Source organism: Lithobates pipiens, unplaced genomic scaffold (assembly GCF_037356315.1).
Source record: "Lithobates pipiens isolate NorthernLeopardFrog02 unplaced genomic scaffold, aLitPip1_a1.2 Scaffold_19, whole genome shotgun sequence".
Classification (NCBI taxonomy): Eukaryota; Metazoa; Chordata; class Amphibia; order Anura; family Ranidae; genus Lithobates; species Lithobates pipiens.
The window spans coordinates 302,381,038-302,397,075 of record NW_027507764.1 but is presented as its reverse complement, the minus strand read 5'-3'; the positions used below and the strand labels follow the sequence as shown (position 1 = coordinate 302,397,075).

The following is a 16,038-nucleotide window of genomic DNA, read 5'->3' as shown; positions in this document are numbered from 1 at the left end:
CTATACCAAAATGGTGCCGTTGTCACCAGCATACAAAGACGTAATAATAAAAACATTGTCGGAAGTTGAAACCCTTCCCCACTTTACTAAAAATGTGATTTTATCTGTGTCCCCCAATTAAGTCCTGGCAGAGGAAGTGAAGGGAAATCTTCCCAACTGGACACCGCTTTAAAGACGTGACGGAGGCTCTAACCTTATCCAGGTTGGATTATCTTAGGTTGATTGCATTTGTTAATGCCATGTGACAGGCTTGTTGTCTCCTTTGCCTGTAAGGAGCAGTGCCTTATATAATAATAGATCATAATGGCTGTGTATGTCAGTCACTGATGGCACGGCATAGATAAGAGCCGTTTTCTTTTTTTTTTTCCACCAAGAGCCGTTTCTAACACTTTACATTGTGCAAACAAACATGAAACTAAAAATCTGAAAACTGACACGGAACATACATTATATACGGCTAAAGAACATTCAACTTCCATACCAATTTGTGGTAATGCTTTAGAGTTCAGTGTCTTAGTATAATCACCTACAGTCTCTGCTCCTTCTCTACCACTAAGCTATATCATATAGCATGGGTCTTCAAACTATGGCCCTCCAGTTGTTCAGGAACTACAATTCCCATCATGCCTAGTCATGTCTATCATTATCAGAGTTTTACAATGCCTCATGGGATGTGTAGTTATGCAACAGCTGGAGGGCCGTAGTTTGAGGATCCCTGTCATATAGCATCAGCCATATATTACAATCCATCTTGTTATTTGACAGTATCATTAAAGTGGACCTATCCTTAAAATTCACACTGACATAAATCAGTGGAAAACGTGTCAGTGTTGTCAGATTATAGCTCTGAGTGAAAATCTACCTGTTGCGTGCCATGCGGAAGAAACACTGCGGCTCCCAAGCTCACCCATATAACCTAAAGCAGGGATGCCCAACCTTTTGAAGAACGAGGGCCACTTAAGCAACTTGGTAACCGGTCGCGGGCCACAATGAAAGAGCAGGCAGATGACAGGTCCATGCAGAGCGGACACAGCTCACTCTACTCTATGGGTCCTCCGATCCGCCCAGACAGAAGGATTTTTTTTGTTTGTTTTTTAGCGAATCAGATTGGAGGTAGGTGGGTGTAAATGGACACAAATCTGTTTACATCTGCCGTTTCATAGAGGTGAATGGAGGGTCCGATTGGGTCGGACCGATTGTGTGAAAGGAGCCTTTCACACTAATGCAGCACAGTGCACCTGTGTCTTTCCTGCGGGTTAGCTACAATTTGCCATAGATTTCTATTATATCCTGCAGGTGTGGTGCACTTTCTGAAAGCTCACCAAACCCGCAGATAACAGAAGTCTATGCCTCAGTGCAGGTAACCTTAAGGTGCACTGCATCTGTTGCTGTCCCAGGCAGAATGCATTTGGTATCACTCTGCCTGTGGCAGGAGACGGCGCTATACAGGAAGCGTCAGCGTATATAGCTCTGCTCCACAGCTGCTTGCTTTGCCATCTTCATTAAAGAGGAAGTAAACCCTGATGAGTTTACTTCCTTTCATTCTCTGCAAAGGCAAAGCATAATGGACTACTATGCATTGCATAATAGCCCATTATGTGTCACTTACCTGACACAGGAGCCAGCGAAGTCGCCGATGTCCCCTGTAGTCCGCCGCATCCATCTTGTTGGTGGGGTCTCGCAGCTCCGCCGCTGTCATTCGGCGAAGCCGCGATGACGTCACTCCCGCACATGCGCACGGGAGCCGACAGGCACGGCAGCTCCATCGCTGAGAATGCAGCGCTCAGTGCGCCTGCGCGCCGCTGTCTACGGCGCATTTGCCGTAGACAGCGGTGCCCGTTTTCGGGCAAATATCTCCTAAACCATATCGGTTTAGGAGATATTGCTTGGACCTACAGGTAAGCCTTAATCTAGGCTTACCTGTAGGTCAAAGTGGTTTGTAAGGGTTTACAACCACTTTAAACACAGATGGTCTGCAATCCATGATCTAGGCTTGCCAATCCATCATCCCACAGAAGGAGGTCGTGGGCCACATCAGAGGGCTCCGCAGGGCCGCTGGTTGGGCACCCCTGACCTAAAGTCTAGGCAGAATAGATAACATGGCTATGGGCTTCACTAATTCAATGGTGTGTATAGTCAAAACCATCATTTTTTTTTTTTTTTTTTTTTTTTTTTTTTTTTTTTTTTTTATGGGGGGGTTTTGATTGCAGTAAAGAGTCAAAAACTCTAACCGATTATTTTTGTTGTCTGTGTGAGAGATTTTTCTGCCATTTCCTGTTTTAGAGAGGCAACAGGAAGTAAAAAAAAGTTTCCATCTCATCCCGCCTGCCTCTTCCATTCATAGAACTCATGGTATTCTTACTCAGAATTAGGGATGAGCTCTGGCGTGTTTGCATGCTCCATGTGCAGAGCCCGACAGGAAGTCGGCGCATCGCTGCTAATCACAGGCGGTGAGACAATTCCTGATCTCAGCAGATGCGCTAATTACTGCCTTTGATTAGCGCAGCGCTGCGCCGACTTCCTGGTGGGCTCTGCACATGGAGTGTGCGAACACGCCGGAGCTCATCCTTACTCAGAATGCAAAGTGTTCTGTGAAAATGGAATGAGCAGATGAATGGCAAGATTTGCCGCCTCCAAACAAGGAACGTTGTGCATTTCTATGAAAGAAATACTACAAGTTCTATGAATGGAGGGGGTAGATGGAAGGGTGGCCGGGGCAAACTTTTCACACTTGCAGCAGCTGATGTTAACCCCTGCAGTTCTGGTAGGTCCGATTTGTGGGAAGAACCCGGTGGCAGTGGGGAAAAGATTTCTACACTTTGCAACTATATATAAATATGCAACCCCCAGTTTCAAAAAGTTGGGGTGCTGTGTAACATCTACATCCCATATTTTATTCACAATAGAAAACATATCAAATGTTTAAATTGAGAAAATGTACCATTTTGAAGGGGAAAAAAAGTCATTCTGTAAAAGTCTGGGTACTTAGGAGACCAGTTTGTGGAGTTGTGGGAGAGTAATGTTGTCCCATCCTTGCCTGATATAGGATTCTAACTGTTCAACAGTCCTGGGTCTTTGTTGTATTTATCATTTCAAGATGCATCAAATATTTTCAATTGAAAGGTCTGGACTGCAGGCAGGCCAATTAAAGAGGAAGTAAACCCTTACAAACCACTTTGGCCTACAGGTAAGCCTAGATTAAGGCTTACCTGTAGGTCCAAGAAATATCTCCTAAACCTATATGGTTTAGGAGATATTTGCCCGAAAACGGGCACCGCTGTCTACGGCGCATGCGCCGTAGACAGCGGCGCGCAGGCGCACTAAACGCGGCAGTTCCAAGAATGGAGCTGCCGCATTTGTCGACTCCCGTGCGCATGCGCGGGAGTGACGTCATCGTGGCTTTGCCGAATGACAGCGGCGGAGCTGTGAGACGCCACTCCCGTGCGCATGCGCGGGAGTGACGTCATCGCGGATTCGCCGCTGTCATTCGGCGGAGCTGCGAGACGCCACAAGCAAGATGGATGCGGCGGACTACAGGGGACAGCGGCGACTTCGCTGGCTCCTGTGTCAGGTAAGTGACACATAATGGGCTACTATGCGATGCATAGTAGTCCATTATGCTTTACCTTTGCAGGGAAAAAAAGAGGAAGTAAACTCATCAGGATTTACTTCCTCTTTAAGCACCCAGGCTCTTCTACTATGAAGCCATGCTGTTGCCATAGATTCAGTTTAGCATTGTCCTGCTGAAATATACAACACCTTCCCTGAAAAAAGAACTCTGGATGTGTGCTGAGATTTCTCCAGATTCTCTGAATCGTTTGATATGTACTGTAGGTGATAATATATTTAAAGTCTTTGCAATTTTACATTGTTCTAAAATTGTTTGTCAATTTTGAGACATAGCTTTTCACAGATTGGTGAACCTCTGCCGATCTTTACTTCTGAGACGCTGACTCTCAAAGATGCTCATTTTATACCCAATCATCTCATTGACCTTTTGCCAATTAACTAAATTTGTTGCAGAACATTTTTCCAGCTCTTCCTTGTTAGTACGACTTATTTTATTTAAGTTTTTTGTGGCCCTGTCCCAACTTTTTTCCTCAAGTCGTCTTCCAGGACGGCACCCAGAGAGATGACTGGTCCACCTGACAGGAAACAAATTCAATCAAAGAGGTTAAAAGCCCCCACCCCTCCCTGTGCTCCTCAGTTTTTGATTGTGTTTCCCCACAGTGAAACCGTTTATTTTCCTTTAGACCGGAAGCCTGGGGCTGGTAATCTCCCCCTGGGAGCCAGACCAAAAGCCTGGGAAGCCTCTGGGTCCGGCAGGATATTATCCTTCCTTGGGGGGGTTCCCCTATCTTTTCCTCATGGGGTGCAGCAGAAACTGCAAGAGCCCCCCTGAGCGCTGAAGGACCCTGGGTACAGTGGTGTACCCAGAACTTCATGTGCTAATTTTCCTGCCCCCTCTCTTTACCTGTGTGCTGGCAGTGCAGAAAAGGAGCCCTGGTTGTCCTTCCGACAAGGTGCTGCAGTGGTGGTGAGACTGCCTTCCTTAACCGGGGGGGGGGAGGTCCCCTTAGTGCAGCGGTGGCTGGTCAGTAATGTTGCCTTGTGGTCAGCAGGGGATGAGTCTGAGCTGAGGCTGGGTGTTCTGCTGCCCGCCGAGCTTGCGCGGTTGTTTCCCTCTTGCAGTGAGGGGTTGCCATACACCGCTAAAGCATCCTGTGGGCGCTCGTGCCATCTTCCTAATGATTGTGGAGGAATGCCATCACTTCCTCCACAGAACAGGAAGTGATCTCAGCACACCCGCGTCATTTCCGGTCTCCGGCAAAATGGCGGTGGCCTCCTGCGCGGTGGAGGAGGAGGAAGCCACAGCCTCACATTCCCAAAAGGGCTTAAAACCAGGAGGAACAGGCGCCCACTTCTCCTAGCAGACCAGCTGCCGCTTGCCTGTGTCAGGGGTTATCCAAAGAGTCTCACTGACGCCAGCAGCATGGAACGCAAGGAGAGAGCCACAGGGTCCACGGCCATGGCGGAGACCACAGGGGGTGAGTCTGACCGGTTGCCAGAGGTTTAGATGGGGGAGGGTACCCCAACTCTTCCACTCTGGGTGTTTACAGTGCTGTATTATGATGCCTGTATTCTTTGTTTCAGAGGACGATGCCACTACCCTTCCTGCTACCCTACCTGCTCTAAAAGATGCGGGAACTGTAATGATAGATTACCCCCAGACCCTCCTAAACCCTTCTGCTTTTAATGCATACAGAAGCTGACAGGGAAGAAAACATCTCAGATTATGAAAGGGTTTTTCACCGTACAAACTGAGATGCTGTCCACTCTTAAAGCCTTTTAATCCTCCCTCAAGGCTAGGGACTCAGAGGCTCTCCCCAGTAAGGACGCCTCTTCCCAAGAGGGCTCTGCTTCCTCTAGGGGGTCTAGATGGCAGATAACCCAAAATATTTCCTTTCTCAGGATTCAGATTAGGAGGATTAGTCTGAATCCCTTCAACAGGGATTCTTGGACGAGGGTGTGTTGGATAGCCAAGAGGAGGATGATGGGGAGGACTCCAGGTCTAGTAGGCATATCTTCTCAGCTGATGACATGGAGGGCCTTCTGAGGGCCATTTACGCTTCCGAAGAGATTCAGGAGCCCACTGCGCTGATCTCTGTTCAAGATAAAATGTATAGGGGCTTAATTAAGCCCCAGGACAGGGTTCTTGTATTACATCCCACCTTTTAAGGATATTATCTTAAGGGAGTGGAAGGAACTGGAGAGGAGGCGCCTGAAATATAAGATGTGGAAGCGTAGATGCCCCTTTACTGAGGAGGATGAGGAGAAGTTTTTCAAAACTCGTAGGCTAGACGCCTCCTTGGCACAGGTTTCTAAGCAGTCGGATCTTTCCTTTGAAGACACTGGTAACATCAAGGATTAGATAAATCGGTGGGCGTAACCTATTTTACGCAGGGCCTGGGAGGCTAATGCTGCCGCTATGAGCCCCTCGTTGGCCTCCGCTTGCATCGCAAGAAATGCTGAAATGTGGATCTCTAAGCTGATAGACCACGTATCATGGACCTCCAAGTCTAAGGAAGTCTTAGATTTGTTGGAGGTCATAGGTAGTGCTGTTGCATACTTAGTGGGTGCTGCGGTTGAGACTGTGCTTACAACCGCCAAATCCGGTGCCTTACTGAACTCGGCCAGGCGAGCCCTCTGGGTTAAAACTTGGGACGGTGATAGCTCATCTAAGACCCGTCTATGTGGCCTCCCTTTTGAGGGTTCCCTCCTTTTTGGTACTGGCCTAGATCAAGCCCTTGCTAGGCCTACCGAAAAGGGGAAGAAATTCCCTACTAAACCTAGGAGGGATAGGAAGAGGTTTTTTGAGGCCCCCAGGCAAAGAACCGCTTCTCAGAGAAAAAGGCCTTCGCTAATAGACGTTGGGGGGCTGGAAGAGAAGAGCAAAAATCAGGCATTCTCTTTTCCAGCCAGAAGTTGGACAACAAGACCCCCAAATGACATTCCAGTACTTTGTCCCTCAGTGGGAAAGGATCACACAGAGCCCCCATATTCTACAGATTAGAGTTTATCTTCCCTCACTCCCCCTCCCCCCCCCCCCCCCCCCCCAAGTGTCTCTTCACTCATCTCCCCAGGGATCCCCGCAAGGCAGCAGGAATCCTGCTGAACATAGAAGAACTGGCCAGTCAGGCGGTCATAGTGCCGGTCCCAGAGGGCCAGCGGGGTCAGGGGTTTTACTCGCATATTTGTGGTACCAAAGCTCTCAAGAAGGTATTGCCTCATCATAAATCTAAGGAACCTCAATGTCTTCCTGCTGTACAAGAAGTTCCGCATGGAGAGTGTTTATTCCCTCAGAAGACACCTACTCAAGGATGTATTCATGGTAACCTTAGATTTAAAGGATGCTTACCTTCACGTCCCTATATTTCAGGACGATCAGCTCTTCCTGAGATTTGCAATTGCCTCTCTACAGGGAATTCAGCATTGGCAGCTTGTGACATCCAGTCCAAGGGTCTTTACGAAGGTTCTGGCAGAAGTAGTGACCTTCTTGCATCTCCAGGAAGTAGCGCTGATCCCCTATTTATATTTAGACGACATTCTGATTTACAGTCAGAATCGGGATCAGCTGCTTTTGGATCTAACCGGGGTAGTGGAGACCTTAGAATCCATGAGATGGATCATCAGCAAGGAAAAATCCTTGCTGATACCTGCCCAGACGAAATTGTATCTAGGATTCCTGGTGGATTCCTCGAAACAAAAATTAGTTCTACCGCAGAGCAAGGTAGAGAACCTCATTTCAGCAGTCGCATCCCTGTTAGAGGAAAAGACGACCCCATACAGAGGGATTATGAGGGTTCTGGGCCTGATGACTGCATCTATCCCAGCAGTTCAATGGGTGCAGCTACACTCCAGGACCCTCCAGCACTTCCTCCTGTCCTGTCCTCTTGGGAAAGGAAAAGAAGTTCTCTGGACATAAAGGTTGCCATTCTGGTCGGCTGGTGGCTTCTTCCTCAGGGGCTTCAGGGGGTCTCCTTTGGAATCAGCTTCAGCCTCTCAGGATAACTACAGACATAAGTTTCTAGGGGTGGAGGGCTTACCTGAAGGAGGATCTAAGAGCCCAAGGTTCCTGGGACCTGAGTCGGAGAAAGACCTCCTCCAACTTTTGAGAGCTTTTGGCTGTCGGAGAAGCATTAAAAGCTTTCGAAGAAAGCATCAAGGACCAGGAGGTCCAGGTCCTGTCAGATAATGCCTCAGCTGTGGCATTCTTAAATCATCAGGGGGGCACCAGATCTCCAACTCTCCTGGCCCTGACACTAGAAATCCTGCGTTGGGTGGAGCATCGGATTCTCTCCATTTCTGTCCTCCACATAAAGGGAGCTTTAAACATAGAGGCATTGAATCCAGAGGTATTCTCCCTGGTATGTCGGCAGTTCGGCGATCCAGAGATAGATATCTTCAACCACAGCAAGAAAAGAAGGGTAAAGAGATTATTTTCCCTTTCCCGCGAGAGGGGTTTGGAGAGGATAGATGCATTGGCCCAGGTTTGACACTTTCGGTTGGCCTATGCCTTCTCCCACTTGGGGCTAATTCCGAGAGTTCTTCAGAAGTTGTTTCTCTCTGAAGGCAACTTGATTCTAATAGCCCCTTGGTGGCTCAAGAGGGCTTGGTTTCCAACCCTACAGGGTTGGTCCATAGCCCCGCCTCTGCTTCTTCCTATTCGGCGCGACCTTCTCCTCCAGGGTCCAGTCTGCCATCCAGACCCCAGCTTCTTCAGGCTGACGGCCTGGCTCTTGGAAGGCAGAACCTGTGGGAGAAGGGTCTGTCAGACAGAGTAATGGATAGTCTTCTACTTAGTAGAAATCCGGTCACAAGGCGTATTTACGCTAAGACCTGGGGGATTTTTTTCTCGCTGGTGTCAGCGAGAGGGACTTCCCAACAAGAGATCCCTGCCATTCTGGAATTTCTCCAGGATGGAGCGGATCAGGGATTGGCAACCAAGACCCTTAAGGCACAGGTCGCAGCCCTGTCCTGTTTTTTGGAGAGACGCTTGGCACTAGACCCCCTGATCAAGAGGTTCCTATTGGCCAGAGAGAGGTTGTCCCCTGTCCAGGTGTTTAGGATTGTGGAATGGGACCTTACCTTGGTGTTAGAAGGCTTAAGAAGGGCCCTGTTTGAACCAATAGACCAGATCCCCCTTAAGATCCTCACCTTTAAGTTGCACTTTCTGCTAGCAATCACATCATAGGCGATATTCAGGCCTTTTTTCCATGAAGGAAACATTTTTTTTGTTTTGCTTGAGGACAGGGTTATACTTAGGCAGGACCCCCTATACCTCCCTAAGGTAGCATCCAAGTTCCATAGAACTCAGCAAGTAGTGCTGCCTTCCTTTTGTAATAATCCCCAAACTGAGAGGGAAGTTTCTTTTCACTGTCTGGACCTCAGACGTCAGTTATCCTACTTAGAAAAAATTAAGGAGTTTCGAAGGTCCAGCCATCTTTTAGTTACCGTATATACTCGAGTATAAGCCGAGATTTTCAGCCTCTTTTTTGAGGCTGAAAGTGCCCCCCTCGGCTTATACTCGAGTCATCGCTGTCTGCCTGCTCGATCAGCGTGTCGAGCAGACAGACAGCGGCCATTCTATCCTTCAAACGCCGCACCTCCGCCTTCGCCTGTGATAGGCGGAACACTGAATTTCCCAGCAGCCTGTGTTCCGCCTATCACGGACATCGTCTCATCCTCGTACTACGGACGAGGATGAGACGATGTCCGTGATAGGCGGAACACAGGCTGCTGGGAAATTCAGTGTTCCGCCTATCACAGGCGAAGGCGCAGGCGCGGCGTTTGAAGGATAGAATGGCCGCCGAGGCGCCGACGAAGAGCGGCGATCCTGGCAAGGCACGGGACGGAGGCAAGGCACGACACGGGACGGGACGGAGGCAAGGAGGCAAGGCACGGGACGGAGGCAAGGAGGCAAGGCACGGGCTCGGGACACAGGTAGGCTGGACACACACACACACACACACACACACACACACACACACACACACACACACACACACACGGACACACACACACACACACACGGACACACACACACAGGGATGGATGGATGGATGGAGACACACACAGGGATGGATGGATGGATGGACACACACACACACAGGGATGGATGGATGGACACACACACACACACAGGGATGGATGGATGGATGGACACACACACACACAGGGATGGATGGACGGACACACAGGGATGGACGGACACACAGGGATGGACGGACACACAGGGATGGACGGACACACACACAGGGATGGACAGGCATGTCTCACCCTCGGCTTATACACGAGTCAATAAGTTTGCCAGTTTTTTTGGGGGTAAATTGGGGGCCTCGGCTTATATTCGGGTCGGCCTATACTCGAGTATATACGGTAGTTTTTCCGGCCAAAAGAAGGACCACCAAGCATCTCGAGCATCCATAGCTAGATGGATTAAGCATGCTATTTCCATTAGTCTATGAGCAGTTTGGTAAGGCAGTTCCTAGGGACCTTGCAGGCGATCTCTGTAAACCTCTTAGGCGGAAAGGACCGGAGCCTCGGTGGAGAAGATATGTAGAGCCGCTACATGGACAAGCCAGAACCCCCTTCCTGAGGCATTACAGGGTGGAGTTACTGTCCCCTCAGGATCTGGCGTTTGGTAGGAAGGTCCTGCAAGCGGTCGTCCTGCCCTAAAGTAGGCCTGAGCTACTTGCTCCTTTCTCAGGGTGCCTTTCTGGAAGACGACTTGAGAAAATGACCAGTTAAACTTACCAGTAACGGTGTTTCTGGGAAGTCTTCCAGGACGGCAGGCCTACTTTTCACCTGCTCTCTTTAGGTATATTTTAATGTATAGAGTGTTGTGTTGGTTTCTTCACTCTCGTGCAATGGTGTGGGTCAATACTTTGTCACAACTGAGGAGCACAGAGAGGGGCGGGGCTTTTAACCTCTTTGTGTTTCCTGTCAGGTGGACCAGTCATCTCTCAGGGTGCCGTCCTGGAAGACTACCCAGAAACACAGTTACCGTTAAGTGTAACTGGTAATTATTTATTCATTTTTAAGATGTGTTGCTGCCATCAATTGCAAAATGACCTTATTTTTTATTTATTTTTGTTCAAATTGTACGTTTTCTCAGTTTAGAACATTTTGATATGTTTTCATTTTATTTTATTTTTTTTATTATTTTTTTTTTTTTTTTGTGAATAAAATATGGATTTATGAGATTTTCATTATGAGATCATTGCATTCTGTGCTATATGTAGCTATACATAGTCCCAACATTTTTGGAATCTTGGTCGTGTGTGTATATGTATATACAGTGTCTACCAAAAGTGAGTACATTCTTCACATTTTTGTAAAAATTATATATTTTCATGCGACAACACTGAAGAAACTACACTTTGCTACAATGTAAAGTAGTGAGTTTACAGCTTGTATACTCTGAGGATCTGAAAAAGAAAAAATAGTTTGTTCTACATAAAGATGGCCCTAGGCTATAAGAAGATTGCCAAGACCCTCAAACTGAGCTGCAACATGGTGGCCAAGACCAGGACGGGTTCCATTCAGGGTCATATCCAAAAAAATATATAAAAAAGCTAATTTCTTGATCAGTTTAGGTCGATATATATTCTTCTACATATTTTAGGTAAAAAAAAAAAAAAATGCAATAGATTTAGGGACTTTTTTGTTTTGTTTTTACTAGTAATGGCGGTGAGCTGTGATTATAATTTTTTTTTTTTTTTTTTTTGCGGGACTGCGACATTGCAACGGACAAATATGACCCCAAATTACACTTTTTGGGATTCAGTGACCTTATTACATTGGTCATTGCTGTAAAATGACACTGGCAGGGAAGAGGTTAACACTTGAGCTCAGGTGTGAATGGGGAGCAGGTGTGTTATCGCTCTCATATTGGTCACTGGAAGCTCAACATGGCACCTCCATGGGAAAGAACTCTGAGGATCTGGAAAAAAGATAATGTTGCTCTACATAAAGAAGGCCTAGGCTATAAGAAGATTGCCAAGACCCTGAAACTGAGCTGCAGCATGGTGGCCAAGACCAGGACAGGTTCCATTCAGAACAGGCCTCGCCATGGTTGACCAAAGAAGTTGAGTGCATGTGCTCAGCGTCATATCCAGAGGTTGTCTTTGGGAAATAGACATATGAGTGCTGCCAGCGTTGCTGCAGAGGTTGAGGGGGTGGGGGGGTCAGCCTGTCAAGAGCAAGATAAACTTATTTGGTTCAGATGGTGTCATACATGTTTCTATCAGCAACCAGGTGAGGAGTACAAAGTCTAGTGTGTCTTGCCTACAGTCAAGCATGGTGGTGGGAGTGTCATGGTCTGGGGCCCCATAAGTTCTGCCAGCACTGGGGAGCTACAGTTCATTGAGGGAACCATGAATGGCATAAGTACTGTGACATACTGAAGCAGAGCAAGATCCCCTCCCTTCGGACACTGGGCCGCAGGGCAGTATTCCAACATAACGACCCCAAACACACCTCCATGACGACCACTGCCTTTCTAAAGAAGCTGAGGACAAAGGTGATTGACTGGCCAAGCATGTCGCCAAACAAAAACCCTATTGAGCATCTGTGGGGCATCCTCAAACTGAAGGTGGAGGAGCACAAGGTCTCTAACATCCACTAGTTCCGTGATTTTGTCATGGAGGAGTGGAAGAGGACTCCAGTGGCAACCTGTGAAGCTCTGGTGAACTCCATACACTAGAAGGTAAGGCAGTGCTGGAAAATAATGGTGGCCACACAAAATCTTGACCCTTTTGGGCCCAATTTGGACATTTTCACTTAGGGGTGTACTCACTTTTGTTGCCAGCGTTTTAGACATTAATAGCTGTGTGTTGAGTTATTTTGAGGGCACCACAAATTTACACTGTTATACAAGCTGTACACTCACTACTTTACATTGTAGCAAAGTGTAATTTCTTCATTGTTGTCACATGAAAAGATATAATAAAATATTTACAAAAATGGGAGGGGTGTACTCAGTTTTAGATAGATATATCTCTCTATCTATCTATCCTTTCCCTTTTAAGGTTACACAATAAGTCTGCCTTACCATGATTATGAGTAGTGTGTAAATCTGGAAGCTTTTACGAATCCCCACTCATACTCAGCCTTCTCCTAAAAGATGTATGCAGATTTTATGTCACAGTGTAATAGTAAATGTTTCCATTTCCACCACAGCAAGCAAGATGCAGATGTGACACTGAAAGAGGAAGTAGAATGTACACCTGAAAGTACACAACAGCTAGAACCTGAATATTTGAATTGTGCTGTAGATGTATCATTGTTTAAAGAAACAAACACCATCGTCTCTGCAAATAACAGAAGACCTGATATAGAAAATGGGTGAGTCTGTCGTTTGGATTCATGGAAATTGGGACAGCTTCGGCTACATAATGGAAACGTTTTTATAAGTAATGAACGTGTCTTGCATTAATGTTTGTATGTGACACACACGTGTACAATTCAATGCAGATGTGTGGGACACTATAAAAAATACTGATTACTATGATCATACTTTTAAATAAATCTGATGAAGAATACTTCTTTATTGGGCATTTAGGGCTGGAGTTGACCCCCCCCCCCCCACCTTTTTATTTTATTTTTTATTTTTTTAAATTTTTTTTTTTTTCCAGTCCCCCTATTCTTTTTACTTCCTGTTCAAGAGACACAACAAGAAATGAGTGGAAAATCCCACCTTTGACAGTTGTCATTTCTGTCCTGGTGACAGTGGCATGGTTCTCCACAAGCCGCAGTAAAAAATAAATTAAATGGATTCTCGCCCTTCCCGCTCCATTTTTTTTATTTTTATTTTTGTATTTTTTAAACTTTCTTTTATTGAAATTCCAGAAATGAAAAATAAGCAGAACAAACATTCTAAACATAATATACAGTACACAATCAAGATACATAGCTCATAAGCAATAGTCACAAGGATAAACAGAAAAGGGTGCAATATGCCCCTGTTAGTCAAACACTAGGTTACAGACAGTAAATACAAAGTCTGGAGGAGAATTTATTTACCCATATGCTCCATGAACAAGAAAAATCAGCGTATTTCAGGGCATTAAGTGCTCTGATGCATTCAAAGGTCTAATTAGAATTAACCGTATTCACTACCTCTGAGAGGTCGGGCAAGATGTTTTATTTACAGTTTTTAAGGATAAGTATGTGGGCCGCCAGCAAAATCTGATTAACTACTGGCTACTGTGGTACAGGGTAAAGATCAATACCAAGATTTAGTAAGACCATGAAGAGTTGAGGTTTGGCTAGTACAGGCATATCCCACTTTTAAGTACACAATGGGTTTATTTACTAAAGCTGAAAAGTGCAAAATCAGGCTCACTTCTGCATAGAATCCAAAGAGCTTCTAACCCCAGCTTGTTCAATTAAGCTTTTGTAATAAAACATGGAAGCTCATTGGCTTCTTTGCAGAAGTGAGTCTGATTTTACGCTTTTTTTTTTTTTTTGAAAAATGTTTATTTGGTTTTACAAACAAAAATCACAAAACATAGCCGTATAGTTTTACAGATACATATTTCTGCACAATTAACAGCAAACAATAGAGTACTAGTAGACCTCTTGTATTGTGTTACTCGGACCTGAAAGGGTCCTAAAAATTCAAACGGCCTAAGTATACCAGCTAAACAATTCTACTTCGTAGCCCTTGGGTGATTATCTTCTATAGTGGGTGAGACGAATGGAGAGAAAAAATAGCACAGTTAAAGGTCCATGTTGTCAAGGAGGCTTAAAGTTAGCCGGATCCCCACGGGAAAGTAGTTTAAGTCTACCCAGAGATCCAGTTAGGTTGTGGTGAAGATCCCGCTCCATTTTGACTAGAGTTCTATTTTAATATTTATTTATTACAGGTACTTGTATAGCGCCATCAATTTTTGTAGCACTACACATATTTATTAGTATTCACATCAGTCCCTGCCCTCAAGGAGCTTACAGTCTATGATCCCTAACTTGTAATTCTACACATACTAGGACCAATTCACCTACCTGCATGTCTTTGGATTGTGGGAGGAAACCGGACTACCTGGAGGAAACACGCAGAGAGAACATGCAAACTCCAGGCAGTTAGTGTCATGGTTGGGATACAAACCAGTGACCATAGTGCTGCTAGGCAGACGTGCTAATCACTTAGCCACTGTGCAATATCATTATATTTTTATCTGTAAGAGTTTCAGTTTGCATGTTGGGAAAACAAAGTGAAAGACTCATAGGCAGACATGCTGGTTGCAAGCCAGGATATCTGTATTTTTGCTGTATATTGCATGCTGAGCTCTCTGTTGACTATTATGACAGTATTTGGCTAAATGGCATCCATTTACATTTCGTTTTTGAAAGGTGGATTAAGTCAGGGCTCGATAAACCCCAGGCGCCAGGTCACAATGATGACAAGAAACATCATCCCGGTGCCCGCCCACCCTGCTATGTCTCCCGTGCTCCGCTTGCCCATCTGCGGGCACAGTGGGTGTTGCTGGGTAGAGGCAAGGGTGCTCTCTTCCCCTTCTTGTTGCTAATATGTAAGTGACTTGTGATGTCACTTCTGGGTCCCCGTTGACGGCCGGGAAAGAATGTAGTGCAGTACGATGTGCATTGCATTACATTCTGTGGAACACATGGGGAAACCTGCAGTCTTTTAAACCCTGCATGTCTCATTAAAGAGAACCTGTCACCTAAAGAATCATCTCATAGGGGACTTTTTGTTCGCTATGCGATAGGAAAAAAAAAGTTGAGAAAAAAAAAAAAGTTTTTCTTAATTGTAAAACATTTTAAGTTGCATAAGCACAAACAATCCTGCCCCCTCATCCACACATATGCACACACAAATGTAAATTAATGCGGTGGGATGCCTATGCCTGAAAACGTTGATTGTGATACACGTTTCATATTCCGCACCCCGTAATGAGAGCAATAATTTCAACACCAGACCTCCTTCCGAACACTAAACTGATAACCTAAAGGGGGGCTTTTAAAGCGTCGCCTATGGAAAATATAGGATACTGAAGTTTGACGCCATTTCATGGGTGCATGCAGATTTAAGGTTTGACATGTTTGATATTTTTTTACTAGGTCCTTTTTTTTTTTTTTTTTTTTTTTTTTTTTTTACTAAAATGTAGTGTTTCCTAAATGTTTGCAGCAATAACCAGTGACATAAAAAATTGGCACTACCACTATATTTTTTTTTTTTTCTCTGTGGTGCCTGCTTTCAGAAAATATATCATTTTGGGGGGTTTTATGTAATCGTCAGGCCTAATTTATTTATTTTTTTCTAAAAACTGCTGAGATTGTGAAAGGGTTAAAGGATAAGTTCACCTTTTTGGAAGCATTTTACATGTTCCACTCATAAGCTTTGTTATTTAAAAAGAAAATTGGCTCTTAACTCTTTTTAGCTGGCTCCTAGATTCAATGCAAATTTGTCAAGCCCTGGATTAAGTGAAGCTACACACTATTGTATTTGACTGA

General features: G+C 45.5%; 1 protein-coding gene across 3 annotated transcripts in view; it reads left to right on the top strand.

Annotated features, from left to right (window-relative positions):
• The window catches only part of OTULIN (OTU deubiquitinase with linear linkage specificity), a 94,572-nt gene that overhangs the window by 1,253 nt on the left and 77,281 nt on the right, over positions 1-16,038 (top strand). For 2 of the 3 annotated variants that reach the window (XM_077492029.1, XM_077492027.1), the window contains exons 2-3: positions 10,511-10,582; positions 12,745-12,909. In XM_077492029.1, coding sequence (XP_077348155.1) covers positions 10,511-10,582; positions 12,745-12,909 — 237 coding nt within the window. The remainder of the gene's footprint in view (positions 1-10,510; positions 10,583-12,744; positions 12,910-16,038) is intronic. The other variant, XM_077492028.1, reaches the window with a different exon arrangement.